The 19,584-nt window shown below is 27.4% G+C and overlaps 1 protein-coding gene across 2 annotated transcripts in view; it reads right to left on the reverse strand.

Moving 5' to 3' along the window:
• The window catches only part of LOC129611801 (putative uncharacterized protein DDB_G0282129), a 79,483-nt gene extending 61,795 nt beyond the window's left edge, over positions 1-17,688 (reverse strand). For both annotated transcript variants that reach the window (XM_055525149.1, XM_055525148.1), the window contains exon 1: positions 17,473-17,688. In XM_055525149.1, coding sequence (XP_055381124.1) covers positions 17,473-17,627 — 155 coding nt within the window. In that variant the 5' untranslated portion in view covers positions 17,628-17,688. The remainder of the gene's footprint in view (positions 1-17,472) is intronic.
• Positions 17,689-19,584: the final 1,896 nt, after the last annotated feature.

The raw sequence follows: 19,584 nt of genomic DNA on the forward strand, positions 1-19,584 counted from the left end.
CGAAAATGGAATTAAAATTTTTTTCTTTTTCTTGTTAAAAAATAATCGCCGTACTCTACAGTTTTGATTGCATTAAAAAGCAAAAAATGACTACAATATTGTTAAAGAATAGCTATAAAATCAAAGGCATTTTCTACCCACTCTAACTTTTTGCATGAATTGTTTGTTTGCGATTATCTCTGCTTTAGATTATAAATTTATCAGTGGCAGACGGTGTCACTTTAAAACGAAACAACATAGTCACAAAACAAAGAAAGACAATTTTTTAACACGAATAACATTTCGCTTTTTTTTCTGGAACGAAGTATTCCTTTTAATGTTTTAACTCGATTAAAAGTAAATAAATTTTTTTATATATATATTTATATAGTAATTTTATCGGTATGAATGTATTTCCACCACCTATCCTTCCGCGTTACTTTTCCACGTGAATTCAAAGCTGTATGGCATATCTGAAAACTGTAAACATAATCTGTACTTGTATTATGGCATATAGTGTATATAATATTCCAACACCAATTTTAAATAGATAATAGGATAACAGATGAGGGTAAAAGAAATTGTTAAAAGATACCTGTATAACACTTTTCATTTTATTCATATACACAGTTTAAATTAATATAATTAAGTTTACTAGAGCTTGAACATAATATTGGTGTCATTACGATAAAATTTAATAAAATCTGAGTAAAATAAGAAAAAAAATGGAAAATCTTAATTTTCATTTTAATTTTATCAAGAGTAATTTTTATTAGTTGAAGAGTATTCTAACAGTGTTTACAGAAATCTAGCAATTTTAACTATTTTTCGCACAAAGTGATTTAACAAAAGCTATGTTTTTTAAGTATAGTTGCAGATGAAGCAAACTGAATTTCGAGCAATTTTAAATAATTTTGGATTTGTGTAGAAACGAGATAAGATGGATCAAGTCTTTGATGTTTATACGGTTGGATACGAATCGATATTTTGGTGCTTGATGGCTATTTTTCCATTAAGTGACGCCTTTATCATTAGAAATAGTTTAGACGGTGCAGAGCCTAGGTTTTCGTAGGAAACTGGAGGTCATGAGACAAAGAGGTTTTACTAATCAAGACTCCACATCTTAATAATAAATTGCTTTAAGTCTTTTTCATTTTTTCAGTACAATTATATCAATCATAAAGTAAACCAAAATTCTTATTTAACTTCATATTTAGTTGACACGAAGTGTAAAACTTTAAATTCGAATTTTTTGCCACTTTATGTCTCAAGTTAATTATCTTTATTTTTGTTTTTAGTAGAATTTCCAATTTGAAATTTCTCCATTTGAAAATTCATATTTATGATTTTTTCAAAAAAAGAAAGAAATCTTGTAAAATGTTAAACTTTTTGATTGGCTTAATAATATTTGAAAACTTTTCTTAATCAAAAGTTTTTCTCACTCATTTCGGAATTCACAGTATATTTTTTATTTTCATCTTCACCACGTGAAAAAGTTAATGATGTTGATTGAAATATTTTTGTTTTAGACTTCTAAAATAGTGGTGTTTTTCATTATTAGTACAAGTATATTTATAGCATGGCATAATCTCCAACCTGGTTGTCGTGCAAAGATCTAAAAGGATCCGTCATAAACGGCATTAATTTAATAATTTTTTAATTTCAATAATTGTTTTCAGTAAATTTTCACTAATTTTTATTTCTTAATTTGATATTGAGTTTTAAAAGTGTAATTAAAAATATTATAAAAATTTTAAGGTTTAAAAGGATAACGTAAATTATGAACATTTTAAGATTCAAAAGGACGAAAGAATTGCATTCAAAATTGACTTCGATTTCACTATCATTCGTAAAGTATGATCGATTTCCAAAGCTTGAATCAAAATTTATTTTTCCTTGCAATTTTTGAGATTTTTTCAATACTTTGAGTATTCCTGAATAATTTGACGAATATTTCGCGCCAATACAATGCCAATTATGTGATAAAAATCATGCCAATTGCATAAGTGACCACTTAAAATTATAAATGAAAAAAGAATTAAATTTTAAGATAGGGTCTAATAAAATTTTTTGCTCCTAAATTAAGAAAAACTATAAATTTCACCTAACAATGAATATTTTTATACAATTATTCTTTATCTATGATAAATTATCGATTATCATTTAATAAAATCAAAATTAACCTTAATAAATATCAAATATGTGATCAAAATATAGAGAAAATCAAATAAAGAAAATTTTAAAAATCTATAATTTTAACATTTTTTCAATATTAAATTAAATTTTAGTTATAATTTTAAATTTATTACAATTTTCTCTAACCCAATACGATGAGGTCTAAAAAAGATGAAGCAAAATCAGGTCAAACGTTTTAATTTAAAGGTAAAAATTTAATTAAATAACCGTTGCAAATATATTTTTAATTAAATATCAAAAAAAAAAAATTAAAAAAGAAAATAAAAGTTAAATATAAACTTATAAGCCTATTTAAAATAGCCCCGATAATATGAGTATCAAAAATAAAAAAAAGAAATATTCTAGAAATTTTACACGAATATCCTGTTAAAACTATTTTATATAAAATTCAATAGTATTAAAAAATCATTCATATATGGGTTAGGTTAATTTTAATATTGAAAATTTTTTGGTATAGGCAATATACATAGAGAGTATATCACAATGACCTGTTCATTGTATTCACCATAGCATTCAGAATGATCTGCTTTTATTTCTTTAGAAAATAAATATATGAACTTTACCTTGATTCATCATCATACACAGAGTTTTAATGATTGTACAATATTTTTGATCTATATGATGTACATCATGTAGAGTTAACTACGGATAAAGTTTTGAATATTACGAGGCAATAATCCATTTATGATTTCATTATTTTGATTGCATTAGATTTGTAATTATTTTGATGTTAGAAAATATTTCTATATATATACATACTTATATTAAAATGTATCTAGAGAATATATTGAGGGCATGATTCACAAAATATTTTAATGATGATGATGATGATGCTTTATTATGCTATGCATAGTGATGCCTGCATTACACTTTCATCCTACAAATTTAAATCGAATAATTCGTATTGATTTTTGATTTTTGAATTTTCAGAGGAATATAAATTAGAGGATAAATTAATTATGTTATAGAATTTTTCAAAAATTATCATAAAATTTTTTAAAAAATTATTATACTTTTAAAATTTTTTAGTTAAATCTTTCATTTTATTAATAGGTTATTGAATTATCGGAGAATATAATTACTATTTCAAATTTATGGTTCAAAATATTGTTTTTGGTTACTTGTATGATGTAAATTAGCTCTTTGTATATTCAGTGGTAAGAACTTGAACAATAATAAGAAATATAGCCATTTTAACTCATTATTTGTAAAAAAGTACCTTTATCTTTAACAATTTAATTCTTGAACTTTAATTTACGTACTCATAGCTACGTCTAGGTTGTAGGCTTCTTAATAATGTAAACGTTCTATTTAAATAATTTTTGTTAATTTTCAAAAAAACCACACTAGTACAAAATCTACTAGTTTCAAATTGCAATTCTGTGGGTTTTTTGTCCAGAGTAAATTTAAATTTGTATAACCTTCTCACTTATGCTGCATCTTTGGTCGAATAAGAGCATAGAATTTTGAGAAAACCTAAAAATGCTTTAAAATAACATTACATTTTGTTATGCATATTAGTTTGCCCTCTACAAATTGTATGTGTTACAAATTTTGTTGCAAAATTCTCAATTGCCATGATCTACATTCCATGATTCTTGCAAAACATGCGATTTTGTTCCTCTTTTTCAGATGGCGTACGTTACTAATGCATTATTATCCTTTTCATTATCCTTCATTGCTATTTATGTGTATGTATACAATGCTTATGCATACTATTGTTTATTCCATGCCTTATTATTTAAAGAAAAAATAATTTTGCTGTGTTTTTTCTTGTGTTATCGAAATATGTGCTTATTATATAAATTTATGTATACAATATTTAAAGGATTGTAAGGGGGCAGAAATAATAAAAACAAAATACAAAGTCGAAAAAAGCAGGAAAAGAAAATGTAAAAAAAAAGCAAAGGATAAAAATCGATTAGCAGTAATGAATTTTTTTTTCTTATTTTCTTTTTAATTTTATTCTTTACATATTCCTTTTTTTTAATAGCAACAATTTTGCCTACAGTTAAAATATTGAAAATTAAAAAAATTTCTACATAATTACTTTTCGTTTTCTTTTCAATTTTACGAAACTTTTTTTGTCGTTTTTGTAAAACTGATTGAATCTGAGCTTTGAAAAGAATATAGGGGAAAACTAAAGCAAATTGTTTAAGATAAAAGTAGAAAAATCAGGAAAAAAAATTGTAAGAGAGAAAAGGAAAACACGAAAACTTGCAAAAAATTTTTTATTAAAAATCATTTGACAAATAATTGAGGGAAAGAAAAAAACCGAAGCAACCCGAACAACGATGTGTGGAAGGACATTCAAAAATTTTTTTACTGTTCTTTATTTTTTTTTTTGTTTAAAATTTGCTGAATAATTACATCGAATTTGAAATTCTGAGAAAAAAAGTATTTAGGGCAAAATTTGATTTTAAAACAATTTTTTTTCTGTAACTTGGTATTAGTGTATGTGTATGTTATTTAAGATTGACAGTGTATATAACGCAAGAGGGAGGAGCGGCATTAATAAATATACGGGAAGGGAGAGAAAGGGAAGCGAACGAGAGAGAGAGAGAAAGAAAAAAGAATGAAATATTAATTAAGGTCAATATAGAATTAAGTGATTGAAAATTTGAAATTATTTTTATAATGAACGGAAATCTACAACGACAAAAAATGAGAATAAGAAAGTCAAAATAAAAAAAAAGGATAATAAGTAGGATAATTAAATATTGAAAAGGAATTATTTTTGAATTTTAATTGAACTGGCTCAATTTACAACATATTCCAGGGGGAATTCAATGTAAAATTATTTTACCAAAAAAGGATTTTTTTTTTATTTATTGACATTGCAGCGTGGCGGATTTTTGCTAAGACTTTTAACAGAATAATGATGTGAATATTGTGGAAAGAAGAAAGTTTTTAATTTGTACAAGGAGAAAATTCTTCATAACTGAATGAATGCGAGTTGCTTAGTAACAATGTTAATGTGAATGAGAATCACAAACGTGATTACGGGTTGAAATGATACATGTTACAAGAGCTACAAAAGAGTTTCATCCAGAAACACATCCTTTAGTCTTAAATTGTATTTTTAAAGCATATCCTAATGTTCGAGTTATTGCAATGGAAAATATTGTTTTCGGTTTAGAAGCCTTTTCAATAACAGCCAGTTTCAATAACTTGAGTAATTTAAGTTTTAAAGGAAGTAGTTCCCTTCCTTATACATCGTTAGTCGCCACTGAAATAAAAATGTTGGCAAGTGGCAAGTTGAATACAATACAATATATATACATAGGTACTTGTACATAGTGTTCAAATTGAAAATTAATAATTAAGTTCTTATTATTTTCTACTTCAATAACTTTCTCTTATTATTAACATGGACTTTTTTTTTAATGTAATATTAATTAAGAAATTTATCTTGGTCAAATTAATATATGAGCTATTATGAAGGTAAATTAAATGTTGTTAAATTATTAATGTTATTTAATTATTAATGGAAAATAGAGAGCTTAACAGTATATAATTTGTAATTGTAACATTATGTACCTATAGGAATTTATTTATTTTTTAATTGCACCAACTATTTATGGGGACGAGAATAAAAAAATTTTAATCGTTCATTCAAAATTCTGTTAAAACATAATATTGATTTCATGAATATGTAAAACAATTTAATGATACTTGTTGTGTGTACGTATGTTTGTATATATATATAAATTCAATTTAATTTATAGGGTACACATCCTGAATAATTTAATTGGACTGTAATTATGTACTAATTTTCGAAATTTTTATTTATTAAAAAAATTTATATAGGAAATAATTATATTTTAAGAGGAAATGACAAACAATTTTGTGTAAACCTATTTTGAGTTGAGGAAATGAGAGACAATTTTGTGTAAACCTATTTTGAGTTACCAGGTGTAAAGTAACACACTGGGTATTCAGAGTACGGCAGTATAGGACTACTTAAAAAGTATAAATAGGTGACAAATTTGCATTGATTGCTTTAAAAACTGTTTTTTCTTTGGAAAACTCGGAGTGAAATATTGTGTGATCCCAATACTTCCCGTATTGTATGCAATGCGTTCGGCCAATCAACGAATGCCTATTTTAATCATCGTGAATAAATTTGCAAATTTTCATTTTCCGGAACAATTTAGAGCTTCGTAAAGTTAGATACTAAAACACATAATATAACAAGATGAAAAACTACATATTGGTTATTCTATTCTTTTAGTATCCTTATTACTATTTTTATGCTTTTTATGTTTTCATCCGTGATTCTATTGAATATAAATTTTGCTTAATTATTAACAGATTAATTGTTAAATTGAATACAGAAAAAAAATTTCAATTTTTTTATTTAAATCGAATTTTGAATTAAAAAATAAATTTTATTGGAATTCGTTTTAAATATTGAAAAACTACACATTTCCCTCACTTAAATATTTTTAAAATTGAATTTTAATTTTATATGTTAATCTAATTTCAGCTTAATTAATTATACACATTTAGTGTACAAAATTCAGAAATATTTTTTTTAATTTTAAATACCTTCATCTGCAATTTAGATTCAAATGATTTTCAATTTACATTAAATATTAGATTTATAAAGGTCATTTAATTCAGATTAAAAAAAAAATTGCATACTTTTAGGGTATGTTGATTTTAATTCATATCCTTATGCGAAATATTTATTATTGAATAAATGTAAATTATGTAATCATCGGCTTTGTTTTTATAAATTTTCATTTATTTAGGTTGGGAGATAAGAATCTGAATATATTTTGTATGATTAATGGGCTTAAATAAGAATAAACAATAAATTTTGTTATAGCATCGTCGTTAATAATAAATATGTATGTTTGAAATGTGAAAATACTGTAAATGTATTGCGTATAATGTGTGTATTTGGTAAACGTGAAAATTCTGGCGAAAGGTATTGAGCTATTAATTTACAAAAAAATAAGGATAGAAAATCGCTTAGCAATTTATTATAAAAGTAAATGGAGAAATATTAATTTTACTTTACGGGTTCGAGAGAATCTCTTTTGGAATACATGTGAATGTGAATAAGTACCTATATATATGTAAATGTATATAATAATGCATAATAATATGCTTTTTGTCTTATTAAAGTCTTTATCATTATTCATGGTATAGAATAATATTTATTATGAATATTTTTCAGGTGTATTTTTAAAAGGATATTTAATTGAAAATTATCTTCTAGCATAAATATTTTTGGTATTAGCCAATATAAGCGACTGTATATAACAGAATATATATTAAATTAAAAATAATTAAAATATATTTTTGAATGAACTTATTTCTTTTATTAAGGAACACAGGGCAAAATGTTTTTATGATCCTTGTTTCTTAATCATGTAAGTATAATACAGAAAATGTTTTGAATTTTTGTCGTTTACCGGCCAGAGCCAACATTCTGACAATTTTGCTTGAAAATACGCCAGATTTAAATATCTTTAAATAATGAATTACAAATACGCTAATTGGTCATTAAGTTCAAGAATTTCAAGAAAAAAAAATGCATATTATAGTTTTTAATATCTTTCCCGTCTATCATATTCAATGATAGTTTTTCTCTTATTTTGACAAGTTAGCATAAAAATTTTAACTACCGAAGTTGTGATAGTTGCTTTGATTCAAAATTAAAAATGTGCTTTCAATTTGAACAACAGCTCTTTTTATTGCCAAATGTGCTTTTTTGAGTTATTTGAAAGATTCTCTTACAAAAAAATTACTAATCATATTTTATTCAAAGAATAATTTTTTATACCCAAAGATCATAACCTAATAAAAGCTAAATCACTTTATCAAATATTAATTTTTAATATAATTTTTCCAATCAACCAAGATATATATGGATTATATTTAAAGAACCATTGAAATGTCTCAAGTTTTTTGAACCAAAACAGAAAAAAAGCACTACTTAACAAAGGCAAAAATTTCATTTCTATACACACACAAAATAAAAGATCAAAACAATCAAAGGCCCTTAAGATTTTGCAAATGTTCATTTATTAAAATTTGCATTTATACTATTCCTATGTAGATATGTTATTATGTACATATGTGTATATACTTTTAAAATTATGTATGTGAATAATGGATTTTGTAAATGGGCCAGAAACCGATTTATTATTATGCTATTTTCATTTTCTCTTTTATTTTTTTTTTGATTTCTCATTGTATTTCGAATATTTTCAAGAAAAAAGGATATTAAATATCAATTAATTTATCGATTTGTAATTGTTATAGTTTGATAAGAGGCAATTTGACTTAGGAGCATATTAGTATTTTGAGTGCTTTTCTTTTTATATTATTCTTATTCTTATTAAAAGTAAAGAACAGAATAACCTAGAGAATGAAAAAAAAAATCTAATAAAACTGATTGCTCATACATGATTTAATATTTGATGATTGTCCATTTATTTCTAATTTATTACAAATCAAAATCATTCATAAATATGTAGATGTATTGTAAATAGGATGACATTTAGATAACAGGTTCATATTATCTATGTATTTTTGTTTTGTTCATTTCAGTCATTGTGTGTAAGGGAAAGAAAATCTTGTAAGGTACGTTAGATTTTCCTTGCTTTTGAGTGTAATATGGGTATTATATGCCATAAGAATAGGTAGAAGCATGTTGAGGTCAGTTGGTTTTCGTATATTTTTTTACAAAGTGAATAAAAGAAGAAGAGATGTTAAACAAAGTTTATTTAGTTTTTTTTATTTAATGTGTTTGTTAAAGATTGTTTTTGATGTGTTTATTCTCCAAACATTATACAAAAGAAAGCAGTATAGAAGCAGCAGTAATATTTATCTTACAAAATGTTTATCTTGGTCAAATATTTGATTTGAAATCTATTGAAAAAAAAACGAGGAAAAGTCTTTGTATTCATTTAAGAGTTTGTTTTTTTTAGTATAAGGAATGAGATGGATAATTGTGGTATTTAAGAAAAGAAAAGAAAAGAAAAACGGAAGAAATTAAAAATTCAATTTAGAAAGGACAATGTAAAAAATTTTTAATGTTTGTTTTTAAAGAATTCAAAAAAATTTTTTTTTAAATTAAGTTGGTAAAATTGCAAATTTTTTTTTTGGAAAACAGACAATATTTGGAGAATAAATAGAATCTACATTGATTGGAAATGTTAAAAAAATTGAAGAGTATACGAAAGTTATTAAAGTTTTACTCAAGAAATTTTATGAAAGATTTTATTGCTTTTCTTTTGAAAAGGATATTTTAAATTTTATTTGAAAAGGATACATTGAAATGTTAATAATATTGTGTTTATATATAAATATTTTTATGAGTTTAAAAAAAATTGCAAAATAGCAGGTTTATAGGAAAAATTTATTTCATATAGAAAGCAAATAAAAATGTTTTCATAAAATATTATTGCAAAAATATAAAATCCAAACAAAACTATACTTTTATTTGCCCTGAACGTTATTAAAACTCGGGGGAATTGTGGTAAATAAAGGAGGGTATATTGTAGCTGAAGAATGTTCAATAATATTTCGAAAAATTCTACAACATTTTCTTTTAAGTTTTTGGAAAAATGGGAGTTGGTAACCTAAATCAGGTACGCCATATTTGTAAGAATTGTAAGTTCTATGAAAAAATCGAATAGTTTAAATATTTTTTAATAGATTCCACCATTTTTCTCTTGCGAGATTTTACAACAATTGGTTTTGTAAAAAGTTCTATTTCCTAAATAGAATCAAGGTACATGTATATTATGGTAGTGAAGTGTTATGCTAGTCACTTAAACAATTGTTTCAATTGTAAACAGAGAGAGAAAAGAATAAAAGATAAAGTATCCCATTTGGCGGCTTAGAATCCTATAAAGAAAAAAATATACATATACATTGTGTTCACCGTTAACAATTATTTTTTTTCAATGATTCAAGAGCAGTTAATCCATGCGAATGTAGTTCGCTATTACTTTAGAAATAGGTTTAAATAAATTCTTTAATATACATTTGACATATTTGACAACTGAGCTGATATAAAGTAATGAATCTATATATTATTTATGACTTTTCCACGACGCACTTGTCAGCACTTTCACTAATTTATTATGCTGGTTATTCCGAGAATGTGCGTTCTTAAAACGGTGTTTCCTATTGTTTTTGATTTTTAATTCAAAATTTTTACTTTTTAGCTGGTAAACTGAGTTCTTTCACTCCTGTAAGATGCTGAAGATTTATTCTTTACAAATAAAAGAAAATCCTTCGTTAGGTTACACAATAATTATAACCTGAAATTTCTAATGAACAATGTACAAAAATTCATTTAATAAATTCAAGATAATTTAACAACTTTTGGATTACCTATAAATATACTTGTTACTGTAATTACCATAAATTTCTAAAAATAAATTAATTAAATTTATCCTTAAGAAGGGACCGTTAAAAATACAAAAAAAAAACATAAATTTTTTTTTTTAATTTTAATTACACCATAATGGTCCAATTATTTGTTATTTTTTTCCTATTCAAGCAAAATGTTCAATAAAAGGAACCCATCAATATGAATTTTCTTCATTGCTTAAAGTCCTTTTTAACACTAATTCAAAAGTAAAAAATCAAAATAAGAAGAAACGCAGAAGAGGAGAAAGAAGAAGAGAACTGATATAAACAAGCATCCAGTTAAGTTTTTCAAGGTATTCTGCGTACTTCAATATCCTTGTTCTCTATAGGCTCAAAATACAAAACGGAAGTGATTTATAAAAATACACAAAACAAATTAAAAAAAAAAAGAAAGAAAATAATGAAAACATTAAGAAGAAGAAAAACAAAAATAAGAAAAACTTAAAAATAGCGGAAAATTATTCTTTAAAAATTTTCTCAACTTTTTTAAGAATTTTAACAACATCATTGCCTTCCATATTCCTCTTACATACTTTTACTGACTTCTCTTGTTGAGGCTTTAAATAAGGACCTTGTGAAAGGTATATAATAAGGAAAAAACAAAATTTAAAAAAAAAGGAAATTTTTTCAACACAAAAGAAGACAAAATAATTTCTCAGTTGAACCCACATCAAAACCCATAATTATATTTCGAACTGATGAATACGGCAAACATTCAATCTAATTTATTTTCTTGATGAAGGGAAAAAATTCTTAATCTGTTTACGATCAGTCCTTTCCATACAATCTCCACCAATATAAGATGTACCATTCATTTGAAACTAAAGTTCGTAATGAAGTGTCTATGCCAGAGAAAATAAGTGTTTAACTCCGCAGTAGAAGCAGCTAGTGGTTATTTCTGATAAATTTGAGTGATAGATTTTTAGAAAGAGCTTCGAGGTTCTTTGTACATGTTGTGATAAATATGAAAATTTTTGGCTTTTAGCTACGGCGATTTCAGTTTGCATACCAATTTTAAAAACCACTGCGATTTTTTCAAATTAAATAAAAATTTTATCGGGATACTTAGTTTGAGCCAAAAGGTTTTAAATTAAGAAAAAGCGATAAAAAATAAAAATAGAAAGCAAGAAAATATAAAATGAATATTTTGTGAAATTTTTAAATTATTTAAAGAATTTTTTATTGATCGATGAATAATGGTTACAAAAATTTAAATGGCTCAATGTCACATAATTTTATAAAATTTAAAAAAAAAATTGGTTGAAAACAACAAAGTAAATAGATTAAAGCTTTGCGTCTTAAAATGGTTTTAGGGAAAATTAAGTTTTTATGATGAAAATTTAAAATTTACCGAATTTAAGAGTTGTTGGTGTGCCTTATAAAAGCTTTAGCTGCTCTAATTTATTATTCATGCGACTCTAAATACGACTTACAAGTCAAGAGATGCCTGCCGTTATAGTTCTCTCGGAGGCAGTTCAGCAATATTTGTAGACAAGTGTTTAGAAAGATATAAAAAATATGAGCCTTTTGTGGAAAAAGGTTGACGAACATCATTATACCCTTAAAAAAAGTTTGTGAGGTCTTTTTTGGAAACATAAGCTTTCTAAGGGGACTTTGAAATTTTCTCTAAATTTTCAAATTTCCAAAAATTTTCCCTAAACAAAAATTGCGCAGCTTTGCAAGACTTCTTTATCGTTAGCCTATATACAACGACATTTGGTCATCTTCGATTGGAATCAAAAATTACCTGGAAGAAATACTTTTACTGGAAGAGAAAATTACCCGGATAAGAACGAAGAGAGAAGGTGGCAGGTGATAATAGGTTCAATATTTCGCCAACAAAAGGAAAATTTAACAAAAGTCTTTGTCCTTTTCAAAATTTTTTCTTCTTTTTTTATGATTCTCTTGTTACTTTTTCATTAGTACTTCATTTTCCTTGTTAATTCAATAGTAGTTACAAGGAAGGGGATGAAAACAAATCATTCCTATTTTGATTTTCTGTTCACCCCTTTTTGTACTTTTTCTTTATGTATTTTAATTTGTTTTTTTTTTATTAAATTTTCAACAGTCGTTGATTGTTATCTGGAACATATTACAGCGGAGAGCAACGTAACATTTTTTATGTAAGCTTAAATAGTGTTGTAGTGGTAAGTAAAGGGGGTTTTGCTGAGAAATTCTTCAGAAATTCTTAAAATTTTTTGTTGTTTGTATTTTGTAGCACTCTATTAAATCTCGTTCTTGTGGTATTTCTATACGAAAGAAGAGAACAAAAGAAATCAAACCAAAAAATTAGAAGATTTTTTTGCATGTTTTCATTGTACTTTCAGTTTTTGTTGAGTAGTCGTATTTTGCGGAAAATCGTTAGAATGAAGGAGAATTTGTAAAATTTAGAATAGAATAATGATCATTGAAATAGGGATATTTTGAAGAATCAGGTAAAAAGTAGTGAGGTAATTCTATTAGATTTCTAACCGGTTTGTGATTGAATCGCATCAAAACTGCAAAATCAAATAATATTTTTTAATTTAAATTGCTTACTTTATTATCGTTTGGAATGGTATTTTGAAACCATGATTAATTATGAACAGAATTGGTTTTGGTGTCCATCTTTCGATTATCTGGGTGGAAATCAAATAATGTAAACGATTGAAACTTATTGAGCAAACTTAATATTTCAAACAAACTTATGTGAGATGGTTTAATTTTAAGACTTGGAGACTCAAAAATGCAGTCGGGGATGAGCTTGTACGGGGTGCGGACCGATGTACCCCTCGGCGTTTCAAGTTGAAATATATGCGGTAGAGATATGCTCGAAAGTGAACCTAGAAAGGGGATATAAAAATCGTACTCTCTACGTGCTTTACAGCAGAATGGGATTGTTGGCGCTCCAATTAGTGCAAACTGGTTTGAAACTATGTGTCCGCACTGGGGGGATACAGAGCATCATCAGCAAACGGAGTGACGCTCAAGTGCCAAGCAACCGCGGTACAGGAGCGACGAACATGTTAAAGAGTTTGCGTGGAGGAGATTTGAGGCCTGCATCTTCTGACTGTAAATGTCTGCCATTAGGGGCAGATTTGGCGTTCTGCTAGAGAAGACATCGAACCTTCCTTGGGACGGTACTGACGGACGTCATCATGCGAAACTGTTCCTTTTATCTTGTTCAAGGAAATTTTTTTTTGTTGAAATAAAGCTCTTCTCAGAGCTCAGAGGGATGGGTCGGAACCGTGCTATTGCTGGCTTCTTCACTTAGCATTGTTCTTCATTGGCACAAACTGGTCAAATCGGAATCCCTTTTGTGCAGATTTAATCAAGACGATGATGAAGAGGCGGCCATACATATTCTGTGCGACTGTCCTGCACTGGTGGTCTAGAGATGAATATAGTTTGAGTGGCCCTGGGTGTGGTGGTCGAAGGAATTTTTTTGCCCATATCTCCCTTCATTAATTTACAATTTACCTATTCAAGGGTGTTTATTTAGTAAACATTTTATTAGAGCTGCTATTGACGTTTTTAGAATAGAAATAGTAATTTTATCAAAAAATATGTCCAAAGAGCGAAAATTAAATCATAAATAGAGCACTTTAAGTAATAAGCCCCTCACTCCGGTTTACATTGCAAGCAACCGTTCAATTTCATTAAATAATTTTATTAATAAAAGATTTTTTATTTGTATAATAAAAAAAACGGAATCCTTCGGCCGAAAAACCATTTGAATTTTCGAAAAAAAAATAAAACCTTTTCAATAAAATTTTATTCTTAATTGCAAAATAAAACATCAATTTTTTATTATTTAATTTCAGAGTCCTTTTTTTGTTATATCCAATATTATATACAGTTATTTACATTCCTTTTTCAAAACAACACCTATTATGAGGATACACAGGAGAAAAAAAGGTAGACGTAATCATATTTTAAACTTTTACCTTTTCGTCAAAAGGACTAACAAAACTTTTTGGCTTTAAATAATAACAATAAAAATAATTTAAAAGCTTATCACTCTGTTTAATAACAGAAAGTTGGTTTTCAGTTGTTGTATTTTTGGAAATTTCATTTTTTCCATCCAAAAGGAAAAAAAATTGTTTTTGGTTTTTTTTTGTTTTGTAAAAGATCGAAAAGTAATTTTAAACACCCTTTTGTGTTACGCGTAATTTTTTTTTCTATTATTTAATTTTTTTTTGTTTTGCATAATGAGTCAACTCCTATGAAATTTTTTTCTTTCATTTGATCTTTAAAGACAAAAAAAGAAATTGGAATTATTATAAGAATGAGAGAAAATAGAATAAAACATTTCAAGGATATTAATTCACGTCATAACATTTAAATATGTGACGCTATAAAATTAATATTAAACAGAAAAGGAAAACAGAAAGAAAAGAAAATATGCAAAGAGGAAAAAGGATTCATCTAATATGATATCGCATAATATTTATTCACGTTTCTTTGTATTGTTTTATTTTGATGTGCAAGTTTTACGTACAAGGTACATACGAGATTACCATTTTGACAAAACTAAAAAAATAAATTTGTTGTACAATCAGCCAAATAAAGGGGGCATCACATTATAATATCGTTGCCTAATGTGTAAAACTAGAGGTCAAAGATAGTACTGGTAATCGCAGGATATTACGATAATGGAGAAAGAAAACGAATGCTAAATGAACAAATCAATGATTGCAAAAATTTGAGCTGTTTTATTAATATAGCGAGAGCACCACGACTTCTATACCAAAATAAATTTTGTGTCGAACAAATATATACAGTTTTAATTTTCAGGATAAAAATTAATAGCAGTTTTAAATAAATTCTCTAAATTTGCAACTAAAGGTACACAAGATTTTCCGAAAACTCATTTTATTGTGTATAATTTACAAAGAGATTGTAATATAGAAGTAAAGCAAAAGCTATTAAATTTTGACTTTTTCAAGAAAGCTGTCCATGTTTTACTCATTTCTTTCCTCTTTATATAAAACGTTAACTGATCTTCGTGCTCGAAAGCTTTTTTTCGTAAAAATTTCTCAAAACTCTCCGTAAACAAAGAGATGAAAGTGAAATAAATTTTAGTACCTCCATTTTAATGCATAAGTATAAATAGTAATAAAATACTTGCAAGATGGTAACCCCAATTTTATCATATCATGTATGTACATTATATGTATATTAAATATGTTGTAGAACAACAGGTCTTTGTTTTCTTTTTATCTATTTATAAACATCATATTAAAATTAATGTCAAAACAATGAACATATGAAATAAAAAACAAAAGTACAATTCGTGTGCGTAAATATTTACATACACACACATATGTACAAAATAAATACATACATATAAAGCATCTTTTATATATATTTGTACGTATGTATGTAGCAACTAGATGTGTGTTCTTATGGGAGTAATATATCGAAATACCTATTTTAATTGTGTGTTTGTATGAGGAATCGTTGGGATTGTTATATTTTATAGCGCTTAAAATCTGATTTTTATTGTACAATAAAAATAAAACAGGTTTGTTATCGATTTTTTTTTTATTATGTTTTTTGATATTTCAAAATAATAAAAAATGGCAAGGGCCATTTAATAAAATTGAAGAAAAATCATTTCTGGTCGTTTACTTTGCATTATGTTGATTGTGAAAGAATAAAAATTAGGTCTATAAATTATTGGAATCTTTTTGTTCTGGTGGATTTTTAGATTTAGATTAGAACTTAAATTTCGGTTCTCAATTCGTGAAATTCATCTAGAAATGTATTTCCTTCATGCTTCCCGCACGGAATGTGTTAATTGTTTCTCGTTTTTCTTGAGTAAGATTTTTTATACACCTACAAAAAGTTAAAAATTTTTTGAATAACCTAGAAAAACATAACCATTTTCCGGAGTAAATAAAAACAGAACGTTATATTAGAAATAAAACAACGACCGGATGTACAGAATCACCCGCAACCCAATTGATTTCCGTAATTTTTTTAGATTTTTGAGATTGAAAAGGTTTTATAAGTTTTATTTCGAATAATTTCTTGTGAAGGACCAAATTAATGTGATTCAGTTGCATAATACGCCTTTATTATGTCAATATAACTATTAATTTTTTTAATGGTAGGAAACAGTAGATATTTTATTGTTATGTTTAAAAAAATGTAAAGGATCCTTGTTAGTACAAGATCATTGGAATATTAAATTATTATTTTTATACAATGAATTTAATTAAATAAGGGATGACTTTGAATACGTTTTTAGACAATACAGAATAATTTTATGTTGTAGCGGGAAACTTTCTTATTTTCGAATAGAAAGTCTAATAGAAATTTCAAGTAAATTACTATATTATATTTAATTGATTTATAAACACACCCTATGAAAATTTTGAGAGAAAATAAGTCATTTATTACACTCCATAATTAACTTAGACTTGATACTCTTACAACTTGCATAAAGATGCCGTTTTGTATTTGTGAACAGGCGGGCGGAACGAAAGAAACTATAAAGCGCACATATTTTCCGATATTGTTCGAATTGTACCATAGAGATCTGATATTCTGGTGTCCTGCCATATCGGCTCCTTTTATGTAGTATTTTTTATATTAATTGTTAAACATTTGCCCGCGTCACAAAACTTTCAACCATGAATTGAAATCTGATACAAATTCCTCTCAATGTCATAGTAATTGCTATTATTTCGTCTCTGATTTTTGTCATATAAAATATGACGTCATATTTGACAAATAAAACAGTATCGATTGGCAAAGGATGGCACGAATTAGGAGAGCATGGCAAAATTTACAGTTTTTCGTTGAAGAGGATAAAGTTTTTTCGAGATCCTATTTTCAAAATATTATGAACAACATGAAACAAAATATATGTATATAAATGTGTAATATTAAATAATCTTCTTAACTTACCATTGTGTTATAAAATCCGGTTTAATTGAATATATTGGTGCTGTTCGATTCGTATAATCTGATGAATTATTGTTATTATTGTTATTATTATTGTTGTTATTGCTAATGCTAGTGCCACTGATGCTGCCATCTGTTGATATTGTATGTAAATCCATTATGTTGATATATGTAGTGAATTATAGGTGGCGGCATCAAAATAATTTGTTTTTATAATCTTTTTGGCTGTAAATTAATTATATAACAGATTTTCTAAATAAATTGTTTAATTTTAAGAACAATATGTTAATTAATATTAATTTAATTAAATTTTATTGCAATATTATTGTGATTGTGAACATAGTTTAACAATATAATTTTGAATCAACATCTTTGCTTATATAGGAAAGGAAGCAACGTTGTGGAGAAACTCTTGCGATATTGGAAAATTAAAGTGAAATTTTCATTATTTTAAATGTGGACAAACAATGAAATCTCATATTAATTTTCAAAAACTTATAAAGTTTCTTGAACAATAAATATGAAATTAATTTACGGGTGCTTCTGTCGCACATCCTATGCAATTTGTAGGTGACTGTTAAGGTTATAAATTAAGCATGGAAAAAGAACTTTCAAATGTAAAATTGTTTAGTGCAATGATTCATTAAAACATGTGTTATATAATTTATTAGTTTTTTGCTATATTGAGTGAAATCAATAGGAAAAATGACGATCACGTTGATTGTTGAAAATTTGTGTATGCATTTCAAAATCTTGTAAAGTATTATTAAATTTACAATTTATATTCGCATTATTTTTTGAAATGACTCATGAATTTAAAGCTTGAAATAAACAATATATTGAAATGAAATGCAAAATTAGTTTCCTGAATTGGCATACTTTTAAAAATATCTTTAGAAGTAGCGAGTTTCACGTGTCACATTAGTACAAAATTTAAATTTACACTGAAGATACTTAATTATGTGCGGGGCCCCAAAACCGCACTGTCAACTCCTAGTGGTGGGCCCCGGTAATGGCGGAGGATAAAGGGGTGATTGAAACGATCAAAGTTATGTTCGTGTCGTGGTCATGTCTCGCGGCGAGCCTCTTACTTTGTGACTTTCAGCCCTATATCTATACGTCAGCTGACGAGAGACGTCCCAAGTCAAGGTGAAACAGCATATGCCGATGACTGCCTGGCTAAGGGGGAGCTTAGTCGTTAGTATGCGGACTCTGGATACCAGGCGCCCTCCAGTTTAAACGAGCCTTCCCATGGTATGCCGGGCTATGCCATGGGTTACTTTACTTTCCCGCGCTATTCGTGGGACCAAAAATGGAAAGCAGAAACAATAACAGCAAAAAAAGCAACAACAAGAACAACAACTGTGACAAACACAACAACTGCAACAACAACAACAACAACAACAACAACAACAACAACAGTGACAATTACAACAACAATAACAATACTGAGGACAACATAAACCCAGTTAGTGCTCAAGGGTCTTCGGAACCAGAGCTTCTCTCGACTGACACAGAAGAGGAACTTCTTCTCGCGCCAGTAGAGGAAAAGGTGGCCACCACTCATAGACTGCTTCCAGAGGAAAGGCTATCCGAAGTTCAGATGGGGAAAATCAAAGTAGCCATCATGGATGAAATGGATAAAGTTGTACACTCTCATCCACAATTCACTGCAGCGTTGCAACGGGACGGATGGATATCCGTAACATGCAACAATCAAAACACCAGGGAGTGGATAACCAGTGTCTGCAGGAAAATAAAGCCTTGGGACGGTTGCAACGACATACCCAAACAGCATGTCTGCGTCACCTACGTACCAAAGGACGAGACAACCGTCAGTCTCTCCAGGAACAAATTTTTAAGTAGGATAGGGAAGCAAAATCCCGGCCTCAAGATAAGTTCCTGGAGGGTGCTGAGGATGGATAAGGAAAAGGACGGATGCTGCTCCATCACCTTTTTCGTGGATGATTCTGGATTGGAAGATCTACGGAAAGCGGAGTTCGTACTTTTCCTGAATTTCTTCCGTGTTACCGTTCGGGTTAAAGGAAGAAAATCTCGCAAGGTGCTGGCGGCAGGGCAGGACAAAATAAAAAACCAATGCCCACCGCGACAACG

Source organism: Condylostylus longicornis, unplaced genomic scaffold, assembly GCF_029603195.1.
Source record: "Condylostylus longicornis isolate FDR11 unplaced genomic scaffold, ASM2960319v2 ptg000055l, whole genome shotgun sequence".
Taxonomy (NCBI): Eukaryota; Metazoa; Arthropoda; class Insecta; order Diptera; family Dolichopodidae; genus Condylostylus; species Condylostylus longicornis.